Raw genomic sequence first — 15,756 nt, forward strand, 5'->3', positions numbered from 1 at the left:
CACTCTCAGTGTATAGTTTCTTACTGAGATAGTTGGTTTAAACAACCATTTAATTAGAGCATTCATTCAAAGTTAGCGTTAGCGAATACTATGCTGGTGTAAGAATTATCTTTCATTCAGTGTAGCGTTATAGATAATAGTTGAGTACTGACGGTTGACTATGTCAAATTAATTAAACTCAGTAACGGCTGCTCAGCGGTACCAAAACCGCTACAGATTTTCTATTATTTCATTAATTATAGTGATATAAAGTATCTTAAAAAGCTATTGTTAGTCGAGGGTTCAGGGGCCCCCACGCTCACCACGTGGCCTAGACACGAGCTTGGGGGCCCCTGAACCCTCGACTAACAATAGCTTTTTAAGATACTTTATATCACCATAATTAATGAAATAATAGACAATCTGTAGCGGTTTGTTTAAAAAGCTATTGTTAGTCGAGGGTTCAGGGCCCCCCACGCTCACCACGTGGCCTAGACACGAGCTTGGGGGCCCCTGAACCCTCGACTAACAATAGCTTTTTAAGATACTTTATATCACCATAATTAATGAAATAATAGACAATCTGTAGCGGTTTTGGTATCGCTGAGCAGCCGTTACTGAGTTTAATTAATTTGACATAGTCAACCGTCAGTACTCAACTATTATCTATAACGCTACACTGAATGAAAGATAATTCTTACACCAGCATAGTATTCGCTAACGCTAACTTTGAATGAATGCTCTAATTAAATGGTTGTTTAAACCAACTATCTCAGTAAGAAACTATACACTGAGAGTGAATTTGGTAACATTATCAATGTGGATGTCTGGGCTTAGACATATAGTGTATGCTATAATATAATAACTAGCGACTCTAGATTTAAGTTTTGTATGTAAGTGACAAACAGTATGATACAAGTTTGTTATATTTCTTCACTTTGATGTGCACGGTTTTCTCAAGCAATTTGATACCAGTATGATATATTTCTTCACTTTGATGTGCTTGGTATGTGATTAAGATACAGGCTTTAAGCTAGCAATCAGCTGACTGGGTTCAATCCCAGCAGTACGCAGGTAGGAGGACGCCTTTGAGCGCATAGACCTGTATGCATTGAATGAATTTGCTGCACCCTACATTACATGCCACATACTGATAATTGTGGGTATCCTCACGCCCCTGTCTGACCACACATGCCCATTTTTATGCCTGATTTTAAATTTTCTTTTGGATCATTCATTTGTGTAATATAGAGTAATGGAAGACACATACCCATTTCTCTGTTGATCCAATTTGATCTTGTTCGTCTATTCTAGTATATATGTTAAATAAAGTGTTTTAATAATTTCTCTACTCTATATTAATAATATTTAACTAATGTTTGCGAGGTGGGAGTGCGGCGGTTTAATATGTATATTATAGTGGCGGCGACGTTGGGGGCGGCAGATTAGGGGTTAATAAGTGTAGGTAGGTAGCGGCGACATTGAGGGCGGCAGATTAGGGGTTAGTAAATATAATGTAGGTGTCGGCGATGTTGGGGTCAGCAGATTAGGGGTTCATACATATAATATAGGTGGCAGCAGTGTCCGGAGCGGCATATTAGGGGTTAAAATTTGTATATTTGTATTTGTATTTTATTATTTGCAATGCGGGAGGGTCTCGGTTTAGGGGTTAATAGGTAGTTTATGGGTGTTAGTGTACTTTTTAGCACTTTAGTTATGAGTTTTATGCTACGGCGTTGTACCATAAAACTCTTAACTCTTAAAACTCTTAACTACTGACTTTTAAATGCGTTAGGGATCTTGACGGGGTAGGGTGTACCGCTCACTTTTTGGCCTCCCAGGATAGACTTGTAATATCAGCGCTATGGAAGTCTCATAGAAAATTTTTTTTACGAAGTTAACGTAAGTCGTTTTGCAGTAAGTCCAAAGAAGTGTGCGGTGCCCCTAAACCTTCAAGACTCGTAATACCAGCGGGATTAAAAAAGCAGCGTTAGGACCTCTTAACGCTGCTTTTTTACCCTAACGCACAACTCGTAATCTAGCCGTATGGTTGTATATTAATGTCTTTTTACTACTTTATAAAGGTTGTTTAGGTTGATTTTTAAAAGACAATGGGTTAGACTCAATAAAACCCCTTGTGAAACTAATTTCTTGCTTTTAAAGACTCACTTCAAAAATGAGAATTCCAAAAGTTTTATACCTGCTCTTGGTCATAACTGTGATTCACTCACCATGATTATCACTGGAGCCAGGGCCAGACTGGGAAATCAGATCAGCCCTGGAAATTTTTCCGACGTTTTGCAATTTATTTATTTTTTCCACTTTGTGTTTGATGTGAAATATCAGGTATTGGGCACCTTGTGCAAGTGCTCTATCTTATTAATCTAACTCATTATCAGCGTCTAATCTGATTTCACCTGTAGTATACATCTCATTGATGTTTTCCTCTTTGTCTAGTGTTAGTCCCTACTAGTGGCAGATAGCCATGATACCACATACCTTCACGGCCCTATTTTTTTGCTTTAAAAGTGACTACAATGTGAGAGTACTTTATTCCTGATTGTAGTCAAACTTGAAAGTATTATAAAAGGTAATATCACACATACACTCTCATACAACACATGCACTCTTACAACACACACACCACACATACACCACGCACTCATACAACACACACACCACACATACACCACGCACTCATACAACACACACACCACACATACACCACGCACACATACAACACACACACCACACACACCACACATACACCACGCACTCATACAACACACACACCACACATACAACACACACACCACACATACACCACGCACTCATACAACACACACACCACGCACTCATACAACACACACACCACACATACACCACGCACTCATACAACACACACACCACACATACACCACGCACTCATACAACACACACACCACACATACACCACGCACACATACAACACACACACCACACATACACCACGCACACATACAACACACACACCACACATACACCACGCACTCATACAACACACACACCACACATACACCAAGCACTCATACAACACACACACCACACATACACCACGCACTCATACAACACACACACCACACATACACCACGCACACATACAACACACACACCACACATACACCACGCACTCTTACAACACACACACCACACATACACCACGCACTCATACAACACACACACCACATATACACTTTCCTACAACACACACACACCATACACACTCTCATTTAACACACATACAGCGCACACTCTCATATAACACACACACTACACATACACTTTCCTACAACACACACACACCATACAGACTCTCATTTAACACACATACAGCGCACACTCTCATATAACACACACACTACACATACACTTTCCTACAACACACGCACACACACACACAAGTCACGACCCAGTAAACATGGCGTTGCGACCCAGTAATGGTTCTGATCTGTAATATGAAGAACCCTGATCTAGCAGATCTATACACTCCTAGCTTTGCAAAAAAATTATTTTTATGATCCTATTCTTTAAATATTCGAATGTATGTAATTCTATATCAGTACATTTGATCTCTTGAAGACAGTGATATTCAGATCCTGTTATGTGTTTCATTCACATCTCATGTGCCCTTTAATAGTTTGACCTTTTCCTGTCCTGCAGAAGACGTAATTTACTCCAGCCATTGTTCCTGGCACGTCAATATACATTATCTGACTATAATAGCTTTGGGTACCCTACAAATTATATGTTGCAGCTATTTATGTCACTATAAATTATAGCCACATTATTATGTGTAACCCATATCACTTTTTTTTCCTTTGTCACTGTATCACCTTCCCATGACCCTTGTTAACCCAGAGGGGCTTGTGGGGGATTATCAAGCAAGCTTCATGAAAATATTATAGCACCCACATGTTGCCAGCCATCCTGAATTCCTATACATGGTGCAGATGCTCCTACAGAGTAACTGGCCTGCAAGTATAAAAGTTTTTGTTACAGCATTTTGTTTTTTAGATAAGAAAATATTGCTAAATATATATTATATACTAATTCCCTTTAAGACAGCTGTACAAAACTACAAAAGCTGCTACAAATATCCATATCTGTAAAGGGTGCTTGCAAAACAAATAGTTGGACAGTGATACATGTTAAAGAATAAATAATCATTCACAATTTACATTCTAGACTCTCCACTTTACCAAGGACTTGATGCTGTTTCAGGTCAAAAGTTGTATTAAAGGGACAGTCTACTCCATAATTGTTATTGTTTAAAAAGATAGATAATCTCTTCATTACCCATTCCCCAGTTTTGCATAATCAACACTGTTATATTAATATATTTATTACCTCTGTATTTACCTTGTATCTAAGCCTCTGCAGACAGCCCTCTTATCTCAGTTCGTTTGACAGACTTGCATTTTAGCCAATGATTGCTGACTCCTAAGTAACTTCACGTGCATGAGCACAGTGTTATCTATATGGTACACAAGAACTAACACCCTCTAGCTGTGGAAAAACTGTCAAATGCATTCAGATAAAAGGTGGCCTTCAAAGGTTTAGAAATTAGCATATGAGCCTACCTAGGTTTAGTTTTCTACTAAGAATACCAAGAGAACAAAGCACATTTGATAATAAAAGTAAATTGGAAAGTTGTTTCAAATGTCATGCCCTATCTGAATCATGAAAGTTTTATTTTGACTAGACGGTCCCTTTAAATAAAACGGAATCAAACCATAATGCAGCAAGTTTAGCTACAAAGTGCACACTAAAAAGAACACACTCCGGGGAAACATCAAGAATCTTTATTTTATTGACACCTTGCGAGCCAATCAGAAGCCAGAATACATGTGTATGCTCCAGTCACTAGCTATGTCCTCAAATAGAGCACCATATTTCAGGTGTGCAACTTCTTGTGAGCACATGGGAAAAGAAGAGAATTTGTTTAGAAATAAAGAATGCAACATTTCTCTAGTCTGTCCTTATTAATAAAGTTTCAAACAATAAATTGTAGTTATGACAAAAACTAAACAAAACATAGAGCTTTAAGGCAGCAAAATAGTTAACCCAGTCTGGACGGCAAGGAGTTAAAGTGTACCACCGTATTTCCATTAATAAGCAACAAGCAGTCCAGAGTCTTGTCCCGGCAATGCCATTAAATAGCACTTTACTGTTATTATGTGACAGTGAGAGCGTCGTTCATAAAATATCAATAAAGAGCACGGAGGGTGTTTACTTCTTACATTTTACAACCTGCGCTTCATTAGCCGTTTTATGTCTGTTTTATGCAATACTCAGAGTACTGGCCATGCTGCAGAACACAGTTAGTGTGACCAGGGGAAACGGCTATTTGTTACTGGCTGAAGACCCCTCTGCCATGCTGCAGAGCACAGTTAGTGTGACCAGCGGACACAGTTATTTGTTATTAGCTGAAGACCCCTCTGCCATGCTGCGGAGCACAGTTAGTGTGACCAGGGGACACTGCTATTTGTTATTGGCTGAAGACCCCTCTGCCATTCTGCGGAGCACAGTTAGTGTGACCAGGGGACATGGCTATTTGTTATTGGCTGAAGACCCCTCTGCCATGCTGCGGAGCACAGTTAGTGTGACCAGCGGACACGGCTATTTGTTATTAGCTGAAGGCCCCTCTGCCATGCTGCAGAGCACAGTAAGTGTGACCAGGGGAAACGGCTATTTGTTATTAGCTGAAGACCCCTCTGCCATGCTGCAGAGCACAGTTAGTGTGACCAGGGGAAACGGCTATTTGTTATTAGCTGAAGACCCCTCTGCCATGCTGCAGAGCACAGTAAGTGTGACCAGGGGAAACGGCTATTTGTTATTAGCTGAAGACCCCTCTGCCATGCTGCGGAGCACAGTTAGTGTGACCAGCGGACACAGCTATTTGTTATTGGCTGAAGACCCCTCTGCCATGCTGCAGAGCACAGTTAGTGTGACCAGGGGACACGGCTATTTGTTAATAGCTGAAGACCCCTCTGCCATGCTGCGGAGCACAGTTAGTGTGACCAGGGGACACGGCTATTTGTTATTAGCTGAAGACCCCTCTGCCATGCTGCGGAGCACGGTTAGTGTGACCAGCGGACACAGCTATTTGTTATTGGCTGAAGACCCCTCTGCCATGCTGAAGAGCACAGTTAGTGTGACCAGGGGACACTGCTATATGTTATTAGCTGAAGACCCCTCTGCCATGCTGCAGAGCACAGTTAGTGTGACCAGGGGACACAGCTATTTGTTATTAGCTGAAGTCCCCTCTGCCATGCTGCAGAGAACAGTTAGTGTGACCAGGGGACACTGCTATTTGTTATTGGCTGAAGACCTCTCTGCCATGCTGCAGAGAACAGTTAGTGTGACCAGGGGAAACGGTTATTTGTTATTAGCTGAAGTCCCCTCTGCCATGCTGCAGAGCACAGTTAGTGTGACCAGGGGACACAGCTATTTGTTATTGGCTGAAGACCCCTCTGCCATGCTGCGGAGCACAGTTAGTGTGACCAGCGGACACAGCAATTTGTTATTAGCTGAAGACCCCTCTGCCGTGCTGCAGAGCACAGTTAGTGTGACCATGGGACACTGCTATTTGTTATTGGCTGAAGACCCCTCTGGCATGCTGCGGAGCACAGTTAGTGTGACCAGCGGACACAGCTATTTGTTATTAGCTGAAGACCCCTCTGCCATGCTGCAGAACACAGTTAGTGTGACCAGGGGACACGGCTATTTGTTATTGGCTGAAGACCCCTCTGCCATGCTGCAGAGCACAGTAAGTGTGACCAGGGGAAATGGCTATTTGTTATTAGCTGAAGACCCCTCTGCCATGCTGCGGAGCACGGTTAGTGTGACCAGCGGACACAGCTATTTGTTATTGGCTGAAGACCCCTCTGCCATGCTGAAGAGCACAGTTAGTGTGACCAGGGGACACTGCTATATGTTATTAGCTGAAGACCCCTCTGCCATGCTGCAGAGCACAGTTAGTGTGACCAGGGGACACAGCTATTTGTTATTAGCTGAAGTCCCCTCTGACATGCTGCAGAGAACAGTTAGTGTGACCAGGGGACACTGCTATTTGTTATTGGCTGAAGACCTCTCTGCCATGCTGCAGAGAACAGTTAGTGTGACCAGGGGAAACGGCTATTTGTTATTAGCTGAAGTCCCCTCTGCCATGCTGCAGAGCACAGTTAGTGTGACCAGGGGACACAGCTATTTGTTATTGGCTGAAGACCCCTCTGCCATGCTGCAGAACACAGTTAGTGTGACCAGGGGACACGGCTATTTGTTATTGGCTGAAGACCCCTCTGCCATGCTGCAGAGCACAGTTAGTGTGACCAGGGGACACGGCTATTTGTTATTGGCTGAAGACCCCTCTGCCATGCTGCAGAGCACAGTTAGTGTGACCAGGGGAAACGGCTATTTGTTATTAGCTGAAGTCCCCTCTGCCATGCTGCAGAGCACAGTTAGTGTGACCAGGGGACACAGCTATTTGTTATTGGCTGAAGACCCCTCTAATATGCTGCGGAGCACAGTTAGTGTGACCAGCAGACACAGCTATTTGTTATTAGCTGAAGACCCCTCTGCCATGCTGCAGAGCACAGTTAGTGTGACCAGGGGACACTGCTATTTGTTATTGGCTGAAGACCCCTCTGCCATGCTGCAGATCACAGATATTGTGACCAGGGGACTTGGCTATTTGTTATTAGCTGAAGACCCCTCTGCCATGCTGCAGAGCACAGTTAGTGTGACCAGGGGACACTGCTATTTGTTATTAGCTGAAGACCCCTCAGCCGTGCTGCAGAGCACAGTTAGTGTGACCAGGGGACACTGCTATTTGTTATTGGCTGAAGACCCCTCTGCCATGCTGCGGAGCACAGTTAGTGTGACCAGCGGACACAGCTATTTGTTATTAGCTGAAGACCCCTCTGCCATGCTGCAGAGCACAGTTAGTGTGACCCGGGGACACTGCTATTTGTTATTGGCTGAAGACGCCTCTTCCATGCTGCAGAGCACAGTTAGTGTGACCAGGGGACACGGCTATTTGTTATTGGCTGAAGACACCTCTGCCATGCTGCAGAGCACAGTTAGTGTGACCAGGGGACACAGCTATTTGTTATTGGCTGAAGACCCCTCTTCTATGCTGCAGAGCACAGTTAGTGTGACCAGGAGACACAGATATTTATTATTGGCTGAAGAACCCCTCTGTCATGCTGCAGAGCACAGTTAGTGTGACCAGGGGACGTGGCTATTTGTTATTGGCTGACGTCCCCTCTGCCATGCTGCAGAGCACAGTTAGTGCAATCAGTGGACATGGCTATTTGTTATTAGCTGAAGACCCCTCTGCCGTGCTGCAGAGAACAGTTAGTGTGACCAGAGGACACAGCTATTTGTTATTGGCTGAAGACCCCTCTGCCTCCTTGCAGAACACAGTTAATGTGACCAGGAAACACTGCTATTTGTTATTGGCTGAAGTCACCTCTGCCATGCTACAGAGCACAGTTAGTGTGACAAGGGGACACTGCTATTTGTTACTTTGTTACTGGATAAAGACCCCTCTGACATGCTGCAGAGCAAAGTTAGTGTGACCAGGGGACTGACTGCTATTTGTTACTGGCTGAAGACCCCTCTGCCATGCTGCAGAGCAGTTAGTGTGACCAGCGGACACAGCTATTTGTTATTAGCTGAAGACCCCTCTGCCATGCTGCGGAGCACAGTTAGTGTGACCAGCGGACACAGCTATTTGTTATTAGCTGAAGTCCCCTCTGCCATGCTACAGAGCACAGTTAGTGTGACCAGGGGACACTGCTATTTGTTATTGGCTGAAGACCCCTCTGCCATGCTGCGGAGCACAGTTAGTGTGACCAGGGGACACGGCTATTTGTTATTGGCTGAAGACCCCTCTGCCATGCTGCAGAGCACAGTTAGTGTGACCAGGGGACACAGGTATTTGTTATTGGCTGAAGACCCCTCTGCCATGCTGCAGAGCACAGTTAGTGTGACCAGGGGACATGGCTATTTGTTATTGGCTGAAGACCCCTCTGCCATGCTGCAGAGCACAGTTAGTGTGACCAGGGGACATGGCTATTTGTTATTAGCTGAAGACCCCTCTGCCATGCTGCAGAGCACAGTTAGTGTGACCAGGGGACACTGCTATTTGTTATTAGCTGAAGACCCCTCTGCCATGCTGCAGAGCACAGTTAGTGTGACCAGCGGACACAGCTATTTGTTATTAGCTGAAGACCCCTCTGCCATGCTGCAGAGCACAGTTAGTGTGACCAGGGGACAGTGCTATTTGTTATTAGCTGAAGACCCCTCTGCCATGCTGCGGAGCACAGTTAGTGTGACCAGGGGACGTGGCTATTTGTTATTGGCTGAAGACCCCTCTGCCGTGCTGCAGAGCACAGTTAGTGTGACCCGGGGACATGGCTATTTGTTATTGGCTGAAGACCCCTCTGCCGTGCTGCAGAGCACAGTTAGTGTGACCCGGGGACATGGCTATTTGTTATTGGCTGAAGACCCCTCTGCCGTGCTGCAGAGCACAGTTAGTGTGACCCGGGGACATGGCTATTTGTTATTGGCTGAAGACCCCTCTGCCATGCTGCAGAGCACAGTTAGTGTGAACAGGGGACACAGCTATTTGTTATTGGCTGAAGACCCCTCTGCCATGCTGCGGAGCACAGTTAGTGTGACCAGGGGACACTGCTATTTGTTACTGGCTTAAGTCCCCTCTGCCGTGCTGCAGAGCACAGTTAGTGTGACCAGGGGACACTGCTATTTGTTACTGGCTTAAGTCCCCTCTGCCATGTTGCAGAGATTAGGGGATAGTGGGTAATGATGGCCCTTTTTTTACAGCCAGATTCAACAATGAGGGAAGCATTTTCCAGCTCTGTTGTTTGTATGTTTATGTTATAGTACCCAATAGCAATATCCTTTTGTAATATACATTAGTAATTAATAGCTGCAGGTGATTCTAAATCAAGTTGCTGATTCTCCATCTTTCTCAACTTTTTGGTATGAAAAAAACATTATACAATAATACAATGAGCACAGAATTATGTTCCAGTATTCCAAATACTAAAAAACACATTATTTATTATTATACTTATAGATGACAGACAGACACATAAGCCGATAGATATAGATAGACAGACAGATGGATAGATAGACAGGCATACAGATAGTTTTCTTCATGTGGTCCCAGTAAAAAATACTTTTTTCTTAAAAGACTAATCTGTGTTCTACACTAAGCTATCCCAATCACTGCACAGTGTGGGTTAAAGGGACATTTAATACCAAATTTGTCATTGTGTAAGAAGATAGATAACGCCTTTACTACCCATTCCCCAGCTTTGCACAACCAACATTGTTATATTAATAAACTTTATAACATTTAAACCTCTAAATTTCTGCCTGTTTCTAAGCCACTAAAGACAGCCTCTTATCACATGCTTTTTTATTAGCTTCTCACAACAGGGGAGTGCAAGTTCATGTGACCCATATAGATAACATTGTGCTCACTCCAGTGTGTTGTGCACAACACAACACTAATTGGCTAAAATGCAAGTCAACAGATAATAAATAAAAAGTCATGTGATCAGGCCATTATGTGTAATTAACTGTCCGGGAGACACAATATGTTGCATCTGCCCCACTAAGACAGATTATCCTAAGCACAGGATGTTTAACTCCCTGCCTGACAATATTTTAAGAAAAATCTGCTTAAAACAGCCCAACAACCAATACAACTTCTTACAAACATCTCCTGCAAATTCACTTTTATTTCCATGACACTTAAATCAGCTCTCAACTTGCCATTAGCTGGCACTAAAGGGACATTTTATTAAACTTCAAAGGGATATAAAAGTCTAAATTTAAATGTGCGTGGGTGCATTTAAAATTGAAATAAAAGCATTGTTTCTAATATACTTCTAGTAAAATGTATGACTGCTTTTGTGCAGCATACACACATATGCTACGAGTGCCCCTTGCACCCACCTTCTCAGCCAGTCAGCAGTGGCGTGTATAGCACAAAGGCCCCTATTTATGAAAAGCCTGTCGGACATGATCCGATAGCCCTCGCTGAATGCAGAGAGCAATACGCTCTCCGCATTCAGCATTGCACCAGCAGTTCTTGTGAGCTGCTGGTGCAACGCCGCCCCCTGCAGATCCGCGGACAATCGGCTGCTAGCAGAGGGTGTCAATGAACCTGATCGTATTCCGATCGGGTTGAATTCCGGCGATGTCTGTCCGCTGCCTCAGAGCAGGCGGACAGGGTTATGGAGCAGCGGTCTTTAGACTGCTGCTCCATAACTTGTGTTCCTAGCGAGTCTGAAGGCTCACCAGAAACACGGGGCCTCAAGCTCCTTACAGAGCTTGATAAATGGGCCCCAAAGTCTTCACTGACACAATACACAGTGCCCCAGCTCTCTGAGCGCCAAGCTGTTTGAATCCTGACCCTGAACTTTCATGATTCAGATAGAGCAGCAACTTTCCGATTTACTTCTGTTATCAAATTTGCTTTGTTCTCCTTTTATTGAAGACTAAAACTAGGTTGGTTCATAAAAGCTCAGGAGTGTGCACGTGGCTCTAGTACTCTATGGCAGCAGTGTTTTACAACATTGTATCACAAAGCTACAAATAGTGTTGCAAAACAGACGTAAAGTGGAAAGTTGTTTAAAACTGCTGGCTCTATCTGAATAATGAATAGAGCATGACAGTTAACTGTTACAATTAAGGAGTTCTGCTATTTTGCGTCTTCAGCCACATTCCCTGCCCTCTTTATATTTAGGTTTCATAAAATGAAACTGGGGAATTCCTAAACCACATTCAAAAATGCCCAACTCTACCCTTAAATGTCTTTCTGCACCCCGACTATCATGTTTGTAACCTCAACTAACCAGGATCAGCACACACCTTTGTTCCCAGACAATCTGTGAACAACTCCGACCCCCCATGGCTACCCAGATGTCACCTTAACCTCCCAGTCCTCAGATTACCTGCCTGAATCAGGACATTAATGACATACTGGAGTTTCATTTTACCATAGCTGGAGGTATTGTATGCAAGTACTACAAATTATGTGGTTGCACTGCAAATAATTAGATTCTTGTTATGGTTGCATGTGTTCCTATTACATTACTATTGCTGTAATATTTTATTTTAAAAGTGTCAAGATTATTCAGTTATTCTTTAAATAATTACATTAAAAATTACCTCCATTGAGAAGATAATGGAGGTAATTTTATAATAATATACTGAGAACCCATCACATTATTGTACATTAGGAACAGATTGTCCACCAATAAACATTTAGTACATTTCATAGACAGCTGCCTTCCCCATAATTATCTCCTGATTATTTCCAACAGGTTATTACATGTTTATTGAAGCTTCTCGACCTCGAGTCAATGGAGACAAAGCCAGACTTATCAGCCCCATGTACAATGTGACCAGCAGATCTCCATTCCACAAAACATCCTACTGTGTGTCCTTCTACTACCATATGTACGGGAAGCACATAGGTGAGTGTGCCAGGTCTGTCTGCCTATTTATTATAAGTCCTACTGTGTGTCCTTCTACTACCATATGTACGGGAAGCACATAGGTGAGTGTGCCAGGTCTGTCTGCCTATTTATTATAAGTCCTACTGTGTGTCCTTCTACTACCATATGTACGGGAAGCCCTCTACATAACCTCCCACTGTGTGTCCTTCTACTACCATATGTACGGGAAGCCCATAGGTGAGTTTTTAAGGTCTGTCTGTCTATTCAACATAACATCCTACTACATGTCCTTCTACTACCATATGTATGGGAAGCCCATAGGTAAGTGTGCCAGGTCTGTCTGCCTATTTATTATAAGTCCTACTGTGTGTCCTTCTACTACCATATGTACGGGAAGCACATAGGTGAGTGTGCCAGGTCTGTCTGCCTATTTATTATAAGTCCTACTGTGTGTCCTTCTACTACCATATGTACGGGAAGCACATAGGTGAGTGTGCCAGGTCTGTCTGCCTATTTATTATAAGTCCTACTGTGTGTCCTTCTACTACCATATGTACGGGAAGCCCTCTACATAACCTCCCACTGTGTGTCCTTCTACTACCATATGTACGGGAAGCCCATAGGTGAGTTTTTAAGGTCTGTCTGTCTATTCAACATAACATCCTACTACATGTCCTTCTACTACCATATGTATGGGAAGCCCATAGGTAAGTGTGCCAGGTCTGTCTGTCTATTCATCATAATGTCCCACTGCATGTCTTTCTACTACCATATATATGGGAAGCACATAGGTAAGTGTGCCAGGTCTGTCTGTCTATTCATCATAACGTCCCACTGCATGTCTTTCTACTACCATATATATGGGAAGCACATAGGTAAGTGTGCCAGGTCTGTCTGTCTATTCATCATAACGTCCCACTGCATGTCCTTCTACTACCATATATATGTTAAGCACATAGGTGACTGTGCCAGGTCTGTCTGTCTATTCAACGTAACGTCCCACTGCATGTCCTTCTACTACCATATGTACGGAAAGCCCATAGATGTGCACTAGGTCTGTCTGTCTATTCAACACAACGTCCTACTACCATATATATGGGAAGCACAAATGTGACTGTGCCATGTCTGTCTATCTATTCAACGTAACATCCCACTGCATGTCCTTCTACTACCATATGTACGGGAAGCCCATAGATGTGCACTAGGTCTGTCTGTCTATTCAACACAACATCCCACTGCATGTCCTTCTACTACCATATGTACGGGAAGCCCATAGTTGAGTATACCAGGCCTGTCTGTCTATTCATCATAACATTCTACTGCATGTCCTTCTACTACCATATGTACGGGAAGCCCATAGATGTGCACTAGGTCTGTCTGTCTATTCAACACAATGTCCTACTGTGTGTCTTTCTACTATCATATGTACAGGAAGCACATATGTGAGTGTGCCAGGTCTGTTTGTCTATTCAACGTAGCATCCTACTGAATGTCCTTCTACTACCATATGTATGGGAAGCACATATGTGAGTGTGCCCGGCCTGTCTGTCTATTCAACATAACGTCCCACTGTATGTCCTTCTACTACCATATGTATGGGAAGCACATATGTGAGTGTGCCAGGTCTGTCTGTCTATTCAACATAATGTCCCACTGTATGTCCTTCTACTACCATATGTACGGGAAGCCCATAGGTGACTGTGCCAGGTCTGTCTGTTCCACATAACGTCCTACTGTGTGTCCTTCTACTACCAAATGTATGGGAAGCCCATAGGTGACTGTGCCAGGTCTGTCTGTTCCACATAACGTCCTACTGTGTGTCCTTCTACTACCAAATGTATGGGAAGCCCATAGGTGACTGTGCCAGGTCTGTCTGTTCCACATAACGTCCTACTGTGTGTCCTTCTACTACCAAATGTATGGGAAGCCCATAGGTGACTGTGCCAGGTCTGTCTGTTCCACATAACGTCCTACTGTGTGTCCTTCTACTACCAAATGTATGGGAAGCACATATGTGAGTGTGCCAGGTCTGTCTGTTCCACATAATGTCCTACTGTGTATAATTATATTTGTAACATATTATGGTGCTTGTTCATATGCGTGATAGACTTGTGTTGAGTTGAATGGTTCTGTGAAGGTTATAGCTCCTTATTTCTTTTATCAGGTTCAGTCATTACTTATTCCCAAACAACAACACACAGCTGTGACACAGTTCATACGTTAGTTCTGTGATGTTTTAATGTGTTAATTAGTTAAAGGGACATAAACCTCATAGCACGTACCAGCATCTCAGAAGAAATGTTTTAAAATATATATGCAATAATCTGTGTCTAACAAACGAAAGCATTTTCATTCTGCACTTTTATGATGGAGCCTGAATCTAATTATTCGTATAATAAGAAAACATTGTTTTGCAGAAGTTGTGATACCTTTGTTATCAGACATTTTATTGTGTCTAATGATTTAGAGACTCATTAAATGATGAATTCACCTGTGATTTCTAATCCAAACCAGCACTGAAGATGTTAAGATATTACTTTCTTTGTAGTTTTTTTTTTTGTCTTACAATTACTTGTTCTATAATGACAGCTTCTTGGGAATAAATATTCGCAACAAACAGCTTTCATGGATGATTAGATTCATTAGCATTTAATCATTTGGGCAGCTGTTGAGTGCTTTGCATATTTAGCAGTTGTGTAACTAATTATGTCATTGGAGAATGAGAGCTTTGATACAGGTACTGAATCATAACGCTAGTATTTAACCTCTGACCTTCTGACATCTAGGCAAAGCACTCAACTTCATGGATGAGATTTCACACCCAGCCTGTCTGCCTCTCATTCATTTTCTGTTAAATGTTCTGATGATTAACTCAACCGCTCCATTAAAAATTAGTTAAACTGCATTTTTGGACTTCTGACATCTACCAACTAAAATATGTATTTGCCTATGTACTGTGACTTTTTTTTTCATTACTTTGTAGCCAGGATACATTAAAGAAAATACATTTTAACAAATATTAACTAAAATATTTATTTCAAAATAGTCAAGTTGTGGAACTCCTTACAAACATTAAGTTCTGTTTGTATATACAGTAGAAATAAAACCCCAACAGACTTATCTTTATTTTAAAACATTATTTACAAACATTTAAAAAATAAAACAAAATCTAAAGTAAAACCTAGTTTTTAAGAAAGGTTTTATTTTCCACATAGGCAAAATTCTGAAAATGTAAAGT

At 42.6% G+C, this 15,756-nt stretch overlaps 1 protein-coding gene across 1 annotated transcript in view; it reads left to right on the forward strand.

The window, feature by feature from the left end:
* Nucleotides 1-15,756, forward strand: part of MDGA1 (MAM domain containing glycosylphosphatidylinositol anchor 1) — an 802,309-nt gene that overhangs the window by 731,351 nt on the left and 55,202 nt on the right. Inside the window, exon 14 of the mRNA XM_053712693.1 lies at nt 12,384-12,536. Coding sequence (XP_053568668.1) covers nt 12,384-12,536 — 153 coding nt within the window. The remainder of the gene's footprint in view (nt 1-12,383; nt 12,537-15,756) is intronic.

The sequence above is a fragment of the Bombina bombina genome, chromosome 4 (genome assembly GCF_027579735.1).
Source record: "Bombina bombina isolate aBomBom1 chromosome 4, aBomBom1.pri, whole genome shotgun sequence".
In the NCBI taxonomy this organism is placed as follows: domain Eukaryota; kingdom Metazoa; phylum Chordata; class Amphibia; order Anura; family Bombinatoridae; genus Bombina; species Bombina bombina.